Source organism: Eptatretus burgeri, chromosome 15 (assembly GCF_056783735.1).
Source record: "Eptatretus burgeri isolate ZD-2024b chromosome 15, Ebu_testis_v1, whole genome shotgun sequence".
In the NCBI taxonomy this organism is placed as follows: Eukaryota; Metazoa; Chordata; class Myxini; order Myxiniformes; family Myxinidae; genus Eptatretus; species Eptatretus burgeri.
The window spans coordinates 20,928,766-20,949,734 of NC_140975.1; the positions used below are offsets into that span (position 1 = coordinate 20,928,766).

Below are 20,969 nucleotides of genomic sequence, written 5' to 3' on the forward strand. Positions count from 1 at the left end.
CAAGCTCAGTCAAGTTGTGTGGGAAGTGATGATGGACAGCAATCTTCAAGTCATTCCACAGATTTTCGATTGGACTTAATTCAGGGCTCTGACTGGGCCACTCAAAGACATTTATCTTTTTGTTCCTTAGCCACTCCAATGTAGCTTTGTCTGTGTGCTTCGGGTTGTTATTATGGTGAAAGGTGAACTTCCGTCCCAATTTCCACGTGGGGAAATTTCTCGTAGAGAAGAGCTTTCTCGTAGAGAGCAGCAGCTTTTCCTCTCAGATTTGTCTGTATTTTGCTCCATCCATTTTCCTTTCGATCCTATCAAGTGCCCTCGTCCCTGCTGATGAGAAACATCCCCATACCATGATGCTGCCGCCACCATGCTTCACAGTAGGGATGGTGTTCTTTGGGTGATGTGCTGTGTTGGATATGTGCCAAATGTTTTGCATTTAGGCCAAAAAGTTCCATCCTGGTTTCGTTCGACCATAAAACTTTTTGCCACATGGCTTCAGAATCTCCAGCGTGGTATTTTGCATAACTTGAACGGGACTCAAGGTCGGCTTTTTAAGTAATTGCTTCCTTCTTGCCACCCTACCATACAGGCCGAACTTGTGGAGTGCTTGGGATATTGTTGTCACATGCACACAGTGACCAGTCTTTGCCATAAAGGCCTGTAGCTCTTTCAAAGTTGCCAATGCATTCTTGGTGGCCTCTCTGATCAGTCTCCTCCTTGCTTGGTCATCCAGTTTGGAGGGATGGCCTGATCTTGGCAGGGTCTTGGTGGTACCATATGCCTTCCACTTCATAATGTTTTGACTGTGCTTCAAGAGGTATTCAAGTCCTTTGAAATATTTTTATACCCATTCCCTGATCTGTGCCTTTTCACAACTTTATCCTGAAGGTCTTTTGAAAGCTCCTTGGACTCATGGTTGAGTCTTTGCTGTGAAATTCACTTCCCAGCAAAGGAAACCTCCAGGAACAGCTGATTTTTTTTACCTCTACCACCGAAGGTGAAGGAGGATATGTTTTCACTCCTTTCTGGCTGTTTGTCTGTTTGTGAACAGGATATCTCAAAAAGTTGTGGACGGATTCGGACGACACTTGGTGAACATGTTGGATATGTGACAAGGAAGAATAGATTCAATTTTGGTGAAGATCCCGATCCGGATCCGGATCCAACTCGTAGATGTTTTAAAAGTGATCCTTCACCATTGAGAGATAGGACTAAAAATGATATATTGTAGGATATCTCAAAAAGTTGTGGACGGATTCTGGTGGACAGGTTAGGTGTGTCCCAAGGACGAATTGCTTCGATTTTGGTGAAAATCCGAATCCGTATCTGGATACTAGAATTATTTAATTTTGTAAGTGATTCTTCACCATTGAGAGATAGGGCCAAAACCTATATAGCACTGTATAGCATGATATTTCAAAAATGTATTGGGCCATATATGTTCTCGTGGATCAGGCATTGCGTGGTGAAGGTATGCGCTCTACTGAGTGCCCTTCTAGTTTTTTATTTAAATACTTTTGATCTCTTCTACCCCAACTGACCCCATTCCCACGCACTCCCTTTTTCCAGGTTTTGTGATCCCAACCCCCCCTCTCTCTCTCTCCCTCACCTCCTTTTGTTTGTTTCTTTGTTGTCAATTGTTTTGTTACTTTTCTGTTTCATCCCCACTTTTCCCTTCCTCTACTTTCAGTGTATCATTAACCTCTGCCATCGAAGATGGATGGAGGTTACTGTTTTCACCCCTTTCTGTTTGTTTGTTTGTTTGTGGACGGTATTACGGAAAAACTCCTCGACGAATTTCGACGAAACTTGGTGGGGGGATTAGGTATGGTCCAAGGATCATGCCATTAGATTTTGGACTTGGTCCAAAATCCAATATGGCCGCTATGACGACCAATTTGAAAAAATATTTGAATTTTTTTTTTTGCATTTCTACATGTTTTAAGTGATTTCCAACCCACCCACCCCCCCAAAAAAGAAATTGTTAGAGAAAAAAAATTGCAAATTTTTTTCAACAAAATTTCTATTTTTTTTTGTATTTCTACATGTTATAAGTGATTTCCAACAAAAAAACATGCCAAAATTATAATTGCGGCTGATTTTGGAACTTCAGGTGGATATACCCACGTAAAATCAATTTCTGTCTCAAGGAATCTAGTTATGACGAATGAAGAGTATGTAAAAGGGAAAGTTGCAAACTATGCCTCTGTGATCACTGTTGACGTCAAATTGAATGAATAGGATATCAGGTTCACTTGAGTGACCTAGCAGTATTGGCGGCAGAGGTTTTGTACTCTAACGAGTGCTCCCTTTTAGTTCAGCTTGTTCACCCCATGTTTCCTTCTCCCCTCCCCTTGATCTCGCTCGCACTTCTACTCTGCTGTTAGTGTTTCCCCCTTTCCATTTTGCTTCCTTTCATTGTGCCCAAGCTCTTCAACGAGCCTCGACCATGTATACAAAAACAAAATGATTGAATTAAATTCCTGCATTGAGGTTACTGGGTCCAATCTCTTGTCTTGTGAATTATATGTTTTGTGGGGATGGGGGTGGTGGAAGGGGTTGCAATTTGATATCTATTAGTTTTAAAACAAACTTGTGCTAATTGATGTGACACAATCAAGTTCTTCCAGTGTACAGTACATACAGTGCAATCAATATTGTACAGGTAAATGGCTGTGGAGGTACCCACACTCGCCTCGAAGCTGTCTCGCTCGGGCTTGAATTCAGACCCAGGTATAAACTACCGTCCTGGTGTTTCGCAGGTTGGCTGATCCATCAATGTGTGTGCCGTCCCTCGGACGGATGTTAAGCCGGGTGTGCCATCTGCCAGCATCAGTTGGTGGACTTTAAAGACTCCACAGTGTCCTTCACGATGAGTAGGCGAGCTATCGCCGGCACCTTGAACAAATTAGCAATTCCGGCCTTAACTACTGCTCGGAAGGCAATGGCAAACCACCCAGGACAACCATTGCCAACAAACTGTTTCAGCAGCGTGTGGCGATCTGTGAAGAAGCGAATGTCATAATCATAAACTGGATGTTAATTGGACGATGGAATGGGCACGTCACGTGCTCCAGATGGACCTTGCGCTCAAGCAATCCGTCCGTTATCATCCACCAGTGTTGCAGTTACAGGCGTGAGATATTCATGGTGGAGAGGGTGGACGAAATGTTGTCGTGGCAGGAACAGTCACGACGAACCGACTGGTAGAGTAGATCTACCAAGCGAGGAGTTCATCTTGTTACTCAACGACAAACGGCGTTGGAACTCAACCGGTCGTGGTGGGGGAGGGATGAACTGTTGTTCAGAGGGTCGTGCTGAGTGAGCACCCTGGGCACTCCGGTCAGCATGACCTCGTTTATGGTGAAACTCGTGGGTAGTATGTTGAGGTAGTGCCCCAAGGACACACCACTAATGACCCGCGGTTTGAGGGACTAGCCCTCACCTGGGGCAGACACTCCATTCGCGGACCCCGCTCCTTCCCGTCATCGTCGGAGCGCCACGTTGTGCGGTGTCAATGCTCGAATCGTGCCCCACAGACGCTCAATCAGGGATTGCTTGGAGGGCTCCCGTCTATCCTTCCCTCGGAGGGATTAAATTCCAATCACAGACTCCACAAAAGCACAAGAAAATGTACAAAAAGCACACTCGTGGAATTCATCACCCGCCACCCGTGGATGCCACCGCTGTGTGTTGGGGCCGTGACTTGGTGCGCCAAGGGACCCATTGCCTCCCCCCCCACTCCTTCCCTACTCCCCGTCTCCTTTTCCATTGCATCCCTCCTCCCTCCTCCGCTCGCCGCCACCTTCGCCCCTCACCCCCTCTTTTTCCTCCTCCTCCTTCTTGTCTCTGGATTCCCTTCCCCCTCCACACTCCTCCCTCACCCCCATTCCTTGGCTCCCTCCCTCCTTCTCCACCTGCAGGCGCGCCGCAGCCATCTCCTGCAAGCCCTGCTTCCAAGCTCGCTTCGCCACGAAGGTACGTCTACTCTCAATGGACGCGTCGCTGATGCATGGGGAAGGTGGGGGAGGGAGCAGGATAAGAGGACAGCCCCGAGGGCGCTATGAGGTGCCCCGCGGGCACGCTGTGGAGCACACGAAGCGGGGCGACCCCGAGCCGCGGGCGGGCCGGGAGTCATCCATCGAGCGGGCATTGATCGCCGCGACGTGGCACGCGGTCGCCCACACCCATCCCTCCCCTCGTGTGCCCCCTCCCTCCACTGGAACAACCCATCCTCGTCGCTTCTTCCCTTTCCCGTCCCCCCCCCCGCCCCCCGCGTCGCGACGTGAATTAACCCCGGACCCCTCTTAATCGCATCCGTGGATATTGCAGAGGTGATTTCGCCGCGGCTGGAGCCTCCGCCGTGCCGCTCTTGGCCTGATCACAGAGAGACAACCGATGTCCCCCCCTCCCTCACCCCCAACCCCATGCGAACACCGCTCCCGACACCATTCTCGCGCCTCTTCACCCCCTTATTGAGCCTCCTCACCCACAAGGGATTCCATCCATTCCTCAAACCCCTTTCAAATTGCGTCGACAGTTTCCTTGAGGCATTTTTGATTCGTTTCCCCCGTTTTTTTATTTCCCCGATGCGAAAAGCCTCTCTCACCACCAACCACCACCAACCAACCTTACCTTTCCACTCACCGCCTCCCGACGCTCTGGACCGTTGTTTCTCTTGTGGCGCCGCCCGTTTCCCGCGTACGGACCCTCGGGAGGTCATTCGCGCCGCACAAGCGACCCCCCGCACACGGAGCCGGGGACACGGCGTGGAGACGTCACCGACGGTCTACCGGGGCCACCAGGCCGGGGACGGTCTACCAGGGCCACCAGGCCGGGGACGGTCTACCGGGGCCACCAGGCCGGGGACGGTCTACCAGGGCCACCAGGCCGGGGACGGTCTACCGGGGCCACCAGGCCGGGGACGGTCTACCGGGGCCACCAGGCCGGGGACGGTCTACCGGGGCCACCAGGCTCGCTCGGTCCCAGCAAGGCGTATCGACCTCACAACGGCCCCCAAGCCGTATTCCAGGCCCGGCGATTTGCCGGACCGTGCGTGTTGGCTGCGACCCTGGTAACGGCTCACACAGACGGTCCGCCATTATCCCATTTACCGGTTGTTTCAGAATCGGAATCCTCCCATCGATATCGAGGGATCGATCGATCGCTCCACGTGTCATTTCGACGTGTTTGGACGTATCCAAGGGCAACGCCTCGAACCCAGTCGCTGACCAATGAACGGGCCGCGGGTTTGATCCGTTTTTTTTCAGCTGGGAGTGTGATCACGTCTGTGACGTCACAAGAGTGCCCTCAAAACAAGCGCCCCCCCCCAAGTTTAAGACCGTTCGGGTGACATTTGCAGACGTTGTCCAAACAATGATCATGGAGGGGGTTTGAATTGAGAGCTTTGTGCTCGGAATCCGCTATAAGTCGGAAATAATTGTCGTTTGTACGCCGGGTATTAAATAAATAAACCGATCAATTACCCGTGCTCATTAGTACAATCAGCGACGATCGATATGATGTTATCTCTAATTGCCGCGACGACGACGTGTGTCGTTGTTTGTAGGTGTGATAAAACACTGGAGTTAATGACCACACCAGGTGACGGAGGGAGAGACGGACGGCATGAGCCAAGGTGTTCTGGTTAAACGGTACGTGCTCCTCGAAGTCGGTGTCGGCTCGTGTGGTCAGGAGGTCGTTCAGCACCTCGTACACGGATACCCCGCATGGTGTACGCACGACTCGGACGTGCAGCTCGTGTATCCGTGTATAAGTGCCCGTCCCGGTGAAGTTTCTTTCCACTAGGTTTACCTCTCGGTCTCGCATCTCCTGGCTGGAGTGGTCATGGTGAGAGATCTTCCAAGGTGTCTGATTTTGCTACGTAACGTTCATGAAGTGCTTCCTCTTTCTAATTATTGCTTTAACGGTCTTCAACTGCTTGGCCAACTCAAAGCACTGAGGACGCAACTCCGCACAGGTTGTTACTTTTGAGTTGTTTTTACAAGAAATCCCATTCGAATGTCCGATGAGCGGAGCACTGAATACAGGAGAGTGGTGTGCGGCGTCAGGTGAGGCGAGACGCACGGCTCGCGCAAGAAGTGCCCCGGGGGCACCAACGAGAGCCGCCCGAGGGCGCGTCGCGAGACGCACGGCTCGTGCAAGAAGTGCCCCGGGGGCACCAACCAGATTCGCGAGACGCGCGTCCTCTCTGGCCCGGGTCCACGTGCGAGTCGTGCCGAGAGCTCACGGGTTCGATTGGTCGCGAGCGTTGGCCGTGCGATGTTCCTGACACGACAGGACCCGCACGTGGAAACGCTGACGCATTAAACGGCCCTTTGAAAGACGTCGAGTCATATTGATGCCACGCAACGACAACCATTTGATAATATAAATTGTCTGTTCCTTAGACTTCAACAAATTTCATTCTGTGTCCCTGATTTATCGTTGTCCTTCCTGTTTGCCTGTTCCAGTATTTGTCTGTGAGCCTCGTCCGCCTATTCCTGCTTGCTCCATCGTCGCCGTATTGCCCTCTCTGCTTGTTATCTTGCTCTTTCTTCCATGAGCCTTTACATTCTTTATGAACCACTCGCTTCCCATACTCGAACCCGCTACACCACCGAGTTCCGTCCGTGAGCCTTTCGGCCTCTTCAAAAACAAAAAAGGTGTTTCCTGACGATCTCGTCTACCTAGGTCTTCAGCTCCTCCAGATTCGACACAACCCCTCCCTTCCAATTAAAATTTAATTTAATGTTGATACAAACACCGACTTGCTCTCAGACAACATCAAGAGTCAGACAGACCATGTATAAATGGTCTTGCAGCTTATTTTGTCCCGTCCCTTTACAATAGGCCCACTGCTGTGTTGGGACGACACTTGGTGGTGTAAGCGATATAAAGTGAAAGGACGGGCTTGTTTGTGTAAACGATACACTAGACCACGGTGTGTTAATGAGCCATCTTGGCGTGCTGATTCGTTACACGCTGATCTTATAAAGATGCTCTGACAGAGGAGGGAAACCGAATCCCCAGGATGAGTGTGTCTAAGTAAATGGAGCAATGGTCTATCTCCCCTTACTGTTCCTCATCTCCCTTCGACATACATATTGGAACCCTGCCCTCCTCTTCCTTACCTCCTCCCCACTCTCTCTCTCTCTCTCTCTCTCTCTCTCTCTCTCTCTCTCTCTCTCTCTCTCTCTCTCTCTCTCTCTCTCTCTCTCTCTCTCTCTCTCTCTCTCTCTCTCTCTCAGCAGCACTCTCCTCCCCGGTTGCTTCTCCCACTGCTTCCCCCACCCAGCGGCTGTTTTGTATTCCAGCATCACCCGGAGCAGCGCTCTGAGAAATGACCCTGGTCTTACCGATGAGTAGAACATGCAGCCTTCCCGAGGATCAGCGAGCAGACGTGACCGACTACTCGCCGACGTGGGAGCAGCCATATCGGTCATGCAACCTGCTAGGGTCACCATGTGCCGAGCGGGCAGGTGCTTGACGCACACACCTACCGCCACCCCCGTTCCCCACCTTCCTCGATAAGGTCCCAACCCCCCCCCACCTCCCTCATCCCACTCCTGCCAACCAAACCATCAGACTTAACCATGAAATATTCATGGTACTAACTGCATGTGCATGGGTGACCTTGAGTGGACTTTGCACTCGGGTGCATCACAACTCCTCATCTGATAAAGGTGTCGGATGAGGCTGACGGAAGCTCCCTGTCGCCTTCCGCTGTGTTCGCAGAATCTGCTTACCGGGGCTTTTCCAGCTTCCTGGCGACGTCGAAAGTCGCATATTTTAAGCGCAAGCACGTGGAAGATGAAGATTACCATCCTCCGTGCCGGGGCTATCGGCAGAATGTGAGTGTTTGGTGTCTTCCTCTTCTTTTGCACTCAGAGTGCACAAGAGGGTCCAGTTATCAATGCTGTTACATGTATGTTGCGTCGTTTGTCAGACCAGGACTCCCATCTGAAATGTATACATCTGACTAGTCCATTATCTCATGCTCAGGTATGCTATTTGTATAGCTGCTTGTCTATGGTAACTCTATCCCATGAAATGCTCTGTTAATACTCGCAATGCAGAACTAAAGTCGATGTGTTTTGTTTTTTGAGTGAGCGAATGATGTGCTTGCTTTGCGGCTTAAAATGTTGCAGATAGAGCGTGTCATTGGCCTGCTTGATAACCCCAAGTGTACCTGCTCACATCCTTTGGTAATCGCTGATTTGATGCAATATATCTTGGGCATATGAGCTAGCAGCTCCCAAAGTGCTCCTTTATTGGCCCCATTATGTATACTGGCCAAGGGGCTTGTAACGCCTGTCATGTGCTCACCAGGCCTGCAGTGCGAGTGAGGACCGCACGCAGATACTGCAGCTGTCATTGGAGAAACTGCGGCTCATCGATGACCCAGAGCTGTTCCTGCGTCGCTCGGTTCTCATCAACAACCTATTGAAACGCGTCCATGTCGCCATGCGCAGTGACTGGTGCACCCCGGGGTGCTGCCTGCAGGCGGATGGGGAATCTCCCGGTGTCGCAGCACAGTGGCTTGCCCAACATTACCTCCCATACATTAAGCGCCCACGACTAACCCGTCCTGCAGACGCCTGTTTTGAGTATCCTTGCGCTGGCATGCCCCTCTATCCGGAATACATTGCCACCTACCCTGGAAATACTTTTGGTGCCTATTCAGATGCTACTGGAGCCTTCTACCATAGTGGGTATAATTCTACGGGTGCCTGGTTAAAAGCATATCCAGATGAAGTGCAAGACGTTGAGTCCAATGAGAGCGGGCATGCCACGGCTGAGAGGAGAGCCATTGAAGACTGTTACGCCGGGTCCACCAGCTCTGCCGCATCTTCACTCCTTGGGATACCGCTGGGGCTTTTAGGGCCGCACGCAGCCATGGGCCGTTTTCGGCGCTGCATTTCCGATACAGAAACCAACGGAGATGCATTTCGAGCCGAGAAACTTGTGTGTCCATCACGGGATTCGTGCGAGACGCAATCTCTTGCCTCAGTGTCTCCTCTCACCGGCAACCCTTCTCTTTCGGTCGACCCTGCCATGCTCGACTGCCGGTCCTGTCAGGAAACATCTGACAAGGAAGCGGATAGTAGTCCTTGCTGCCTGTCCGCACGTCACTGTGACCCACCGGTTGGCACCAAGAAACCTCAGGCCGAACTTGGCTGAACGCCGCTCTTTGGATTGGACGAGACTGCCGACACGTCCTCCTGACGTCCGAGGTAGCACGTAAGCTGCTCGGGAGTATACCGCCATAGGTTCACGTTTGGAACAACGTCATTACAGCAAAGAGTTACAGGAGACCGTTGACAGCTGCGTGGTTTTCATGCTAACTCAGCTGAGCTTCTTCGGCTCAAGAAAAGCTGCTCGAGAATCAATCAATTAATTACTTAATAGTGGCATTCCTTTCACCATTCATAGCTCACGACCATCTTTGCATTTCCTATTTTGTCCAATGTCATTATAACTTTTGTTCTACTTGCTGTAACCTCAACCATACCTTGTGATTTCTTTTCCATTTTTTTTCTTTGCTCAACTTCCCTTTGTTCCTCCCATATGATGTCCACCTCTGGAGAAGTCTTTCCTGAACTTAGAGTATCTGAAGGATCAAGTCGGGAGAGAGAGAGAGAGAGAGAGAGAGAGAGAGAGGACTCTAAGAGGTTGTGGTGAAGGAGGTACAGATCTACATGTAGCAAATACCGTGAGCAAAAGGAAGAGCCACATGCATCAGAAGGACCTATTCGTCCATCGATAAGACCCAGAGGACTACGCTTCCCGGCATCACGGGTCAATGAACAACATTGCTTCACATAAAAGGCAACTTACACTTTTATAGGACAAGAGTCGAACATATTGTGTCTGCCAAAAACCAGCCTTTGATGTGTGGCCGCGCTGATACATTCCATCGAACTGTGCGATATGGCTTCCATGTGTTCAGTTGTTCGATTTGCCTCTAGTAACATGTTTATATGTATTCGAGTACAGTCTTACACCTCCCCCCCAATCCCTCTCGAAAATGCGTAAAACATTGATGCACTTTTCGCCGTCGTTTGTTCCATAGCCTATCGGCGACTACATTTAACCGCAAGGTTGAGGGTGTTTTTTAAAATAATTTTATGTTTTTGAAATTCTACTCAGAGGCTGTACGTATTTAGCTTGTGTTTGTAGACCATCTGTCTCGAGAGCAGGACTGTCACGTCCGCACGTAATTAGGCACAAAAGGCACCTCCGGTTTAGTTGTAATTTTAAACGCAGATCAAGTTTGAGCCGTTAAGAGGTACAAGAGGATTTGTTGAAGTGCCTTAAAAATAAAGCTATTGTGGGTGAGCTCGATAATGGCTGTGCATGTTTGGGATAATTCAAGATGCAGGAAATTTTGCCAAAATTAATCTGCACACGCAATACCGTTCGGCATACAATTCGACTAGAGTGAAGTACTTTATAGTGTGTGTGTGTGTGTGTGTGTGTGTGTGTGTGTGTGTTCCATCTGTGTGCATGAGTGCTAACACCCAGGCCTGAATCATCCCATGGGAAAAGGCCAGAAATCTGCAGAAACAACCGCTCGTTGTAGCCTCTTAAAAGTATCTGCATCACTGAAATGATTTCGGTTTTCGACTCGAGCAATGAAGATAAAGCACGAGGAAATGTCTTGGTGACAGGTGCATGTTATGGTGTTTCACGAACGCTCTTTTCCTTTTCTGCAGACTTTTTGCCTGATCAACTGGAATAGCCCCACGGATCCCAACCACCCACCACCCCACCCCTGTTCTGCAGTTATAACGCGGATGAGAAGACGCAGCCCTGAAATCGGCACACATTAACTCTCTGCACTTGTATACTTTGCACGCAAAGAAAAGTCTTGCTGTTTTGGAAGAATTGCTTTTCGGTAGGGGAGGGCGAACGCGTGTGGCGTTATGAATGGAACAGGATGTTGAGCTCGTTAGCAATGGGTTTGAGGTGGTGTGTCACCGCTGCCAGCAAGAACCTACTCGAGCACATGGGTTGGGGGTCTCAAATCTGTAAAAAGAAAAAAAAACAAACAAACAATTAAATGAATGAATCCAAATTAAAGAAAAATTATTTCAACGAAAACCAACATGTTTGCATTGAGAAGGTATTTGCAATTAATAAATGTTATAGTATGTACATAGTTTGTAAATCACAAATGTACGCGACCCTGCAGGGTGATATGATAGACTGTCGCAGTTGAAACCGAGCTCTTGTTTTTATTTGTTTTTTTTTTTATTATCCCTGTAAAATTCCTCCTCAATGAACAGTATTGTTTATTTGTTGTCCATTAATCATTATTCTTCTTCTTCTTCTTCTTTTTAAAAAAAGGGCAGATGTTTCAATTTTTTTTAATTTTCTGACTCATGGAAGTAGCAAGAGAATGGGGGAGACGGCATTTCCTGTGGGTCTTCATAGGTGCGAGTGAAAAAGGCTTTTTATCCTTACAGGGTAACAAGAGAGTTCTACAGGTAAAACTGTAGACCAGGTATATCATCAGACACTTTCACTTGGGTTTTAAAAAAAAGGGCCAAACTCTTTACGTTGAGTGTTTCCCATTGTCATTTATATGTTAATTTATTTATTTGCGAGCCAATAAATGAAAAGCATATTTCTGACCATCGAACCAATGTTGAAGTTTACATCGTTACCAAGGAACGAATAAACTTATGAATATAAGTTGTGATGAAAGTGTTTTTGATTTATTTATTTATTTATTGTCATTCGCTCAAGAATCCAGTCCTGTGATTTTTAAAAAAAATTATTTATTTTTTACTATCATTTTTTTTTTTTTCATTTTGCTCCATAAAAGAGATCTGTGTTGTGGGGATTGGGAGATCTGTAGTCGTTGTGTGAAGGATTGCAGGTAAATAGAGAAGCTATCACGTGACACTGGTGCAACGGAAGGTGGAGACGTCCCTTTGGTACCCTATCCTGCTGACATCTGATCAAGTCGCAGGTGTGGGCCCAAGTCACAAGAATTACAGGTGAAGATGATCTGGGAGAATGGTCGATGGACAGCTGTATAAGATGATACTTGTAGCATACACTACTGACAACAGCTCTACATCATGGAATGAATGAATTGAACGTTTTGAGTTTTCTGTTTTGGAGGGCGGAGGGATGGAGAGCAGTTCATTCATTCATTTCGTAGGCAGCCTGTGACCTTTGGTTTCATAATTGCTGGGAGTGCAGCCGTGCCACTGATGCAGTGCCCCCTGTAGGCTCGGGCAGGTCAGGAATTTGTAATTTGTTTACGGTGCTGGTGATAGCTTGCCTACTCTTTGTGAAGGACACCGTGTGATCTTTAACACCTACCAACTAATAGCGGCAGACGGGACACCAAGTTTAACGTTCATCCGTGGGACGGCACATACATTGATGAATCGCACTGCCCGTGAAACACCGGGATGACAAGGAGGAAATTTGAGGCACAAGGAGGCCATTCGACCCACCATGCCTGTGCCACACCAACACCAGATTCAATAAATCCGTCAAGATAAGGGGCGAGGAGTGGGGATGAGAAAAGTGAGACAGGCTCACGGACATCATCAGGGTGTTCAAAATAGAAAATTATTTTTTGGGGGGAGGGGGAGTGGCTGAAGGTGGTTTTAAGGTGAAGAAAATGCAACACCAATCACACACTATCCCTTGACAAGTCCCTCTCACAGCCATCACACTCAGCACAGATGTTCACAATCACCCATTCATACACAAGCTATCTAAAAGTCCTGCCAACATCCCGATACCCCTCTATCTCCAATGCTTCGAGGCCCCTAGCTAATTCCCACTATAAACCTAGGTGCAGTTCCTGCTGCCACTACCTTTCCAGGTAGATCACTCTATGCATTAACTACTCCCTGAATGAAAGACCCCTCCCCTAAAGACTATCTTAACTCTCCTCTTCTTCACTCTCAGGATATGGCCCCTGGTCTTATCACTGTCCATTCTGCTGAAGAATTCTTCCGCACTGATTTTCTCTGGACCCTTCATGATCTTAAACATCTCTATCATCTCACCTCATAATTGCCTCCTCCTTTCTCATGTACAAAGTCCTGTATCCTTAAGTTGCTCTTCATAGCAGAGTCGAGCGAGGCCCAGAATCAATCTAGTCACTGTACACTGTACTATCTCTATGTTCTTCCTGAGAGGTGGTGACCCAAACTGGACATAATATTCTAGGTGATGCCTCACTACATTCCTCCAATGTTAAAACTACCTCTTTTGATTTATGATTTATGGTTATCTTCCTATGAATACAACCTAAGACTGTTTGCTTTACCGAGAGCTGCCTGGATGACAGTTTATAGCTGGGCCGAGATTGGAACCCAGGCGAGACGGTTACAGAGACTCGCGTGCATACCTCCAGGACCGAAACTATCCTGCTAGCCCATGGGGAGCTGTGAAGGATTGGAACAGAAATTGCATTCTATTCTCTCTTTCTCTCTCTCTCTCTCTCTGAATATTTCATATGGGTCTGTTGGGAGGGGTAGGGGGCTTGTCGTGTTCGAGCTCCTTGTAATGGTACATACAGCCACTCACTCATGCTAATAGAAGTTTTGGGACAAGCTAATGGACCTCGTGTTTATTGCTGTGTCTGGCTGGGCAGTTTGTTGCATCGAGGTGTAAAGCCGTGTCTGGACTTTTATTCAAAACTGATGTGTTCAGACTATTCCAAACTATTCCAGTTATCTCCCTTCGTTTTGCTGTGCATTTTGAGTGATATTGTTATGCGATGATTCCTCGTGCCCAAAAACTCCAACATGTGCTTTATTGTCTGTAAGTATATCCCCAATGATGACAAACAACAACCTTTGTGAAAGAAGTAAGTTTGGATGAAATAACGGTTAAAAAGATGGACTTCAAGAAAGAGATAGTTAGAACTGAATATTTCAGGAAATGCTCTTGGAAGAGCCTTAATACTTCATGAACTATAAATAACTTCATGAAATATAGTAACTAAAAATAACTGCTCAGGTACAACTATCATTAAAATAAACTACTCAGGCACAACTATCATTAAAATAAGCTACTCAGATACAACTGCCATTAAAAACAACTACTCAGGTACAACTATCATTAAAAAATAACTGCTCAGGTACGACTATCATTAAAATAAACTACTCAGGTACAACTATCATTAAAAAATAACTACTCAGGTACAACTGCCATTAAAAACAACTACTCAGGTGCAACTATCATTAAAATAAATGACTCAGGTGCTACTATCATTAAAAACAACTACTCAGGTACAACTATCATTAAAAAATAACTTCTCAGGTACAACTGCCATTAAAAACAACTACTCAGGTGCAACTATCATTAAAATAAATGACTCAGGTGCAACTATCATTAAAAATAACTGCTCAGGTACTACTATCATTAAAATAAACTACTCAGGTACAACTATCATTAAAAAATAACAGCTCAGGTGCAACTATCATTAAAATAAACGACTCAGGTGCAACTATTATTAAAAATAACTGCTCAGGTACAACTATCATTAAAATAAACGACTCAGGTGCAACTATCATTAAAAATAACTGCTCAGGTACAACTATCATAAAAATAAACGACTCAGGTACAACTATCATTAAAAATAACTGCTCAGGTACAATTATAAAAATAAACTGCTCACGTACAACTATCATTAAAATAAACTACTCAGGTACAATTATAAAAATAAACTGCTCAGGTGCAACTATCACTGAAATAAACTACTCAGGTACAATTATAAAAAATAAACTGCTCAGGTACAACTATCATTAAAAATAACTGCTCAGGTACAACTGTAATTAAAATAAACTGCTCACGTACAACTATCATTAAAATAAACTGCTCACGTACAACTATCATTAAAATAAACTACTCAGGTACAATTATAAAAAATAAACTGCTCAGGTGCAACTATCCCTGAAATAAACTACTCAGGTACAATTATAAAAAAATAAACTGCTCAGGTACAACTATCATTAAAAATAACTGCTTAGGTACAACTGTCATTAAAATAAACTACTCAGGGACAACTGTCATTAAAAATAACTGCTCAGGTACAACTATCATTAAAATAAACTACTCAGGTTCAACTGCCATTAAAAATAACTGCTCAGGTACAACTATTATTAAAATAAATGATTCAGGTACAACTATAATTAAAATAAACTACTCAGGTACAACTATCATTATAACAAGAAGCGAATACTTCGATATCGCACGGCTGGGGGCAGTAAAAGTCTCGGTTAAGAATGATGAAACAATTTTGCAGTTATAAAATTTAAATGTAGACACGGTGAATTAGCATGCATGATGGGAAGAGTTGTGACGTTGGACAAATTTGTATTTATAGCCCTCAGATCAAAGGGACGTACTCGGCCATAAGTGTGACAGAAGACACAGGACAGAATAGCCAATTATATAACAGCACGATGTCGCCGCGCTGTAATAAACGACTCAGGTGCAACTATCATTAAAAATAACTGCTCAGGTACAACTGTCATTAAAATAAACTACTTAGGTACAACTGTCATTAAAATAAACTACTCAGGTACAACTGTCATTAAAAATAACTGCTCAGGTACAACTATTGTAAAAATAAACTACTCAGGTACATCTATCATTAAAATAAACTACTCAGGTACAACTATCATTAAAATAAACTACTCAGGTACAACTGTCATTAAAAATAACTGCTCAGGTACAACTGTCATGAAAATAAACTACTCAAGTGCAACTATCATTAAAAAAATAAACTACTCAGGTACAACTATCATTAAAATAAACTACTCAGGTACAACTGTCATTAAAAATAACTGCTCAGGTACAACTATCATTAAAATAAACTACTCAAATACAACTATCATTAAAAATAACTGCTCAGGTACAACTATTATAAAAATAAACTACTCAGGCACAACTATCATTAAAATAAACTACTCAAATACAACTATCATTAAAAATAACTGCTCAGGTACAACTATTATAAAAATAAACTACTCAGGCACAACTATCATTAAAATAAACTACTCAGGTACAACTGTCATTAAAAATAACTGCTCAGGTACAACTATCATTAAAATAAACTACTCAAATACAACTATCATTAAAAATAACTGCTCAGGTACAACTATTATAAAAATAAACTACTCAGGCACAACTATCATTAAAATAAACTACTCAGGTACAACTATCATTAAAAATAACTGCTCAGGTACAACTTTCATTAAAATAAACTACTCAGGTACAACTATCATTAAAAATAACTGCTCAGGTACAACTTTCATTAAAATAAACTACTCAGGTACAATTATCATTGACATAAACTACTCAGGTACAACTATCATTGACATAAACTACTCAGGTACAATTATAAAAAATAAACTGCTCAGGTACAACTGTCATTAAAATAAACTGCTCAGTTACAACTATCATTAAAATAAACTACTCAGGTACAACTATCATTATAACAAGAAGCGAATACTTCGATATCGCACGGCTGGGGGCAGTAAAAGTCTCAGTTAAGAATGATGAAACAATTTTGCAGTTATAAAATTTAAATGTAGACACGGTGAATTAGCATGCATGATGGGAAGAGTTGTGACGTTGGACAAATTTGTATTTATAGCCCTCAGATCAAAGGGACTTACTCGGCCATAAGTGTGACAGAAGACACAGGACAGAATAGCCAATTATATAACAGCGCGATGTCGCCGCGCTGTAATAAACGACTCAGGTGCAACTATCATTAAAAATAACTGCTCAGGTACAACTGTCATTAAAATAAACTACTCAGGTACAACTGTCATTAAAATAAACTACTCAGGTACAACTGTCATTAAAAATAACTGCTCAGGTACAACTATTGTAAAAATAAAGTACTCAGGTACATCTATCATTAAAATAAACAACTCAGGTACAACTATCATTAAAATAAACTACTCAGGTACAACTGTCATTAAAAATAACTGCTCAGGTACAACTATCATTAAAATAAACTACTCAAATACAACTATCATTAAAAATAACTGCTCAGGTACAACTTTCATTAAAATAAACTACTCAGGTACAATTATCATTGACATAAACTACTCAGGTACAACTATCATTGACATAAACTACTCAGGTACAATTATAAAAAAGAAACTGCTCAGGTACAACTGTCATTAAAATAAACTGCTCAGTTACAACTATCATTAAAATAAACTACTCAGGTGCAACTGTCATTAAAACAAACTACTCAGGTACAACTGTCATTAAAAATAACTGTTCAGGTACAACTATTATAAAAATAAACTACTCAGGCACAACTATCATTAAAATAAACTACTCAGGTACAACTATCATTAAAAATAACTGCTCAGGTACAACTGTCATTAAAAGAAACTACTCAGGCACCAATGTCATTAAAAATAACTGCTCAGGTACAACTATTGTTAAAATAAACTACTCAGGTACATCTATCATTAAAATAAACTACTCAGGTACAACTGTCATTAAAATCAATGACTCAGGTGCAGCTATCATTAAAAATTACTGCTCAGGTACAACTTTCATTAAAATAAACTACTCAGGTACAACTATCATTAAAAATAACTGCTCAGGTACAACTTTCATTAAAATAAACTACTCAGGTACAATTATCATTGACATAAACTACTCAGGTACAATTATAAAAAAGAAACTGCTCAGGTACAACTGTCATTAAAATAAACTGCTCAGTTACAACTATCATTAAAATAAACTACTCAGGTGCAACTGTCATTAAAATAAACTACTCAGGTACAACTATCATTAAAAATAACTACTCAGGTACAACTTTCATTAAAATAAACTACTCAGGTACAACTGTCATTAAAAATAACTGCTCAGGTACAACTATCATTAAAATAAACTACTCAGGTACAACTATCATTAAAAATAACGACTCAGGTACAACTGTCCTTACAATAAACAACTCAGGTACAATTGTCATTAAAATGAACTACTCAGGTACAACTATCATGAAAAAATAACTACTCAGGTACAACTGTCATTAAAATAAACTACTCAGGTACAACTATCATTAAAAAATAACTACTCAGGTACAACTGTCATTAAAATAAACTACTCAGGTACAACTATCATTAACAAATAAACTACTCAGGTACAACTATCATTAACAAATAAACTACTCAGGTACAACTATCATTAACAAATAACTACTCAGGTACAACTATCATTAAAATAAACTACTCAGGAACAACTACCATTAAAAAAATAACTACTCAGGTACAACTGTCATTAAAATAAACCACTCAGGTACAACCATCATTAAAAAATAACTACTCAGGTACAACTATCATTAAAATAAACTACTCAGGAACAACTACCATTAAAAAAATAACTACTCAGGTACAACTGTCATTAAAATAAACTACTCAGGTACAACTTTCATTAAAAAATAACTACTCAGGTACAACTATCATTAAAAAATAACTACTCAGGTTCAACTATCATTAAAATAAACTACTCAGGTACAACTGCCATTAAAAACAACTACTCAGGTACAACTGTCATAAAAACAACTACTCAGGTACAACTATGATTAAAATAAACTCGTCAGGTACAACTGCCATTAAAAACAACTGACAGTTTTTTGTTCATGCCATTGTTTATATCTATCATTTCTGATCCCTTCAACTTGTCAATGATGAGTGATAGTCTGGAATATTGATGAAGCTTTTGAACACACATTGATAGCTTACATTGAATGGGAGTGGTGGTTGGGGATACGTGGATATGTGCAAATCACAATAATTAATATATCACTAACATTATCCTGATCATGTTTTTCTGTTGTTTTTTTGTACTTTTATTGAAGAGCCTTTTTCAATTAAAATATAAGTTCCAGTGTGGGGGAAGAAATGACGTTTCTTCCACATCCTACTTTGGTCTCTCTGCACTAAGCGAGTGACGTCACAGCGGAAGGTAAGGCTCCGCCATATTGAGTGGCAAAAAATCATGGCGACCACGCACCACGTGTCACGCGAACTTCTGGCCTATTTCCATGGATTATATGATATTTCTAAGAAGAGGTACTGCGATAAACTGAAGCTGTGTGGTCTTCGTGAAGATCCTTATATTATTTCAAAGAATAAATGGACAACAGAAAGGAAATTTTGTCCTCAAATCGTTTTCCCCGACATCTATGTTTACCTTGTTGAAACGCCGAGTCCTTACACTCAAGCCAGCCTGAAAGCCTTCACGAGTATGGACGCTTACTCGTGTTATGTCGCCGGGTTTGTTAGTGACATAATCTCGACGAAAGGTGACAACAACTGTATTATCGTGAGGTAAAGGTTAAGCCTGTTTTCTTTCATTTCACGATTATTGTATTATCGTTGTTGCTTGTTTTGTTCAGCAACCAGCGTCACTTTTGTTAACCTGACTGCTGCCACAAGTTAATTTCAAGTGAACCTCTCGTCTAAATGCTGAGTTTGTATAAAATCTTCGTTCGTCAGTTGGCTTACAGATACATGATATTTTTTCCATGACAAACATCCGGTGTAATGCCACGCTGCTTTGGGTATTTACAAGTGATAGTTTTTAATGTATTATACATATCGATGTGACTTTCTGTAGTGAAACACCTCAGAACTGTGCGCGTTAGGCAGCTGTTAGAAAGGTGATCTAGCCGATCTCATTCTGTCAATAAAACAAGGGATATAATGCATTTTAATGATACAAATCAGACAATATTTTTTACCACCAGCTATTTAATACCAACTACTGAAATAACGTATCAGAAATTAGTTACATACCGGAGACAAAATGAAGGCGACACAACCAGTCATGTTCTCCAGGTCGCCATTTTTCTCTTCTCAGAACCGATATCCAAATATTTCGGCGGGAAAGCGGTAAAACTGCCCTCCAGAGCCTTTAGTATATCGCTGAGTACATCCCGGGGCACAACAACTCTTACCGATTTGCAGAAAAAAAATCGCTTGCTTGGAAATAACGGTGTAGTTGAAGTGGAGACTATGGGTTGTTATGGACGCGGTAATACTTTATTGCCACTCAATATGGCGGAGCTGCCACAGTCACGTGACCGGTGACGTCATCTGAATAAGGCCTATTGGTATTTGACGAAACAACCTGTTGAGTGTTTTATAAAACAAATAATTTGATCCTTGACGTGCCTATGTAAACTGTGGGACTGACATGATGACCTCGAGGTACCTCGCCTCTAAACTGTACGGGTTCGAATCCCGACCCAGCTATGAACTGTCATCCTGGTGTTTCACAGGCAGGGTGATTCATCAATGTTCGTACCGTCCATCGGATGGATGTTAAACGGACGTCCCATCTGCCGGAATTAGTTGATGGACGTTAAAATTCCACGGTGTTCTTCGAGAAGAAGAGGCGAGCTATCGCCGGCACCATGAACAAATTACAAATTCCTACCATAACTTCTGCAGGGAAGGCAATGGCAAACCACCCAGTTTTACCTTTGTCAAGAAACTGCTCTGCTTCAGCAGTACTGAACCTGCCTTCGTGCAGAACACCAGAACACCAATCAACTATGGACACCGCACGATGTTGAAACAAAGCTCCCAGCTAAACCGCCAACCACTCCACCTACCCTCCAGTCTCCCTCTTCAACCACCACCACCACCAACACAACATCTTCGGTGTGAAAGATCTTTGGGTCACACACGGAAGATCGATCGGCGAGTATCTCCGGGGTCCGCGGGTCTCTTTGAGATGACCACCACGATGAAGACTATGACCCAACACATCTCCAGTATCCGATCCACCACCACATCTGCCAACCAATATTTTTTCCCACTGTAACCACACTCGTCCTCTGGCATCCCTTTAAATGCCCTGTTTTGGTTTAACAGTCAAGGAGGCTGGCTTAAGATCTTAGGGTCTTGAATTCAAACCCCTGTCAGCCGTTGAATTGATACCAG

General features: G+C 43.8%; 1 protein-coding gene across 4 annotated transcripts; it reads left to right on the top strand.

Moving 5' to 3' along the window:
* Positions 1-3,773: 3,773 nt before the first annotated feature.
* On the top strand, positions 3,774-11,479 carry LOC147011698 (SERTA domain-containing protein 4-like). Of its 4 annotated transcripts, none has more exons than XM_085856254.1 (4): positions 3,774-3,978; positions 7,298-7,481; positions 7,738-7,853; positions 8,332-11,479. In XM_085856254.1, exons 2-4 carry the CDS (start codon positions 7,343-7,345, stop codon positions 9,181-9,183), a joined length of 1,107 nt encoding a protein of 368 aa, XP_085712380.1. In that variant the 5' UTR covers positions 3,774-3,978; positions 7,298-7,342; the 3' UTR covers positions 9,184-11,479. The 4 variants fall into 4 exon arrangements, with proteins under 4 accessions (XP_085712380.1, XP_085712379.1, XP_085712378.1 ...); XM_085856253.1 differs by having other exon boundaries at positions 7,317-7,481; XM_085856252.1 differs by lacking the exon at positions 3,774-3,978 and adding an exon at positions 4,005-5,654 and having other exon boundaries at positions 7,317-7,481.
* The last annotated feature ends 9,490 nt before the right edge of the window (positions 11,480-20,969 follow it).

Excerpts from the sequence above, each read along its gene's own strand:
- LOC147011698 (XM_085856254.1), top strand. The coding sequence starts at position 7,343 with ATGACCCTGGTCTTACCGATGAGTAGAACATGCAGCCTTCCCGAGGAT. Across the intron at positions 7,482-7,737 it reads ACCATGTGCCGAGCGGGCAG|AATCTGCTTACCGGGGCTTT; the intron begins GTGCTTGACGCA and ends CTGTGTTCGCAG. Across the intron at positions 7,854-8,331 it reads GCCGGGGCTATCGGCAGAAT|GCCTGCAGTGCGAGTGAGGA; the intron begins GTGAGTGTTTGG and ends TGTGCTCACCAG.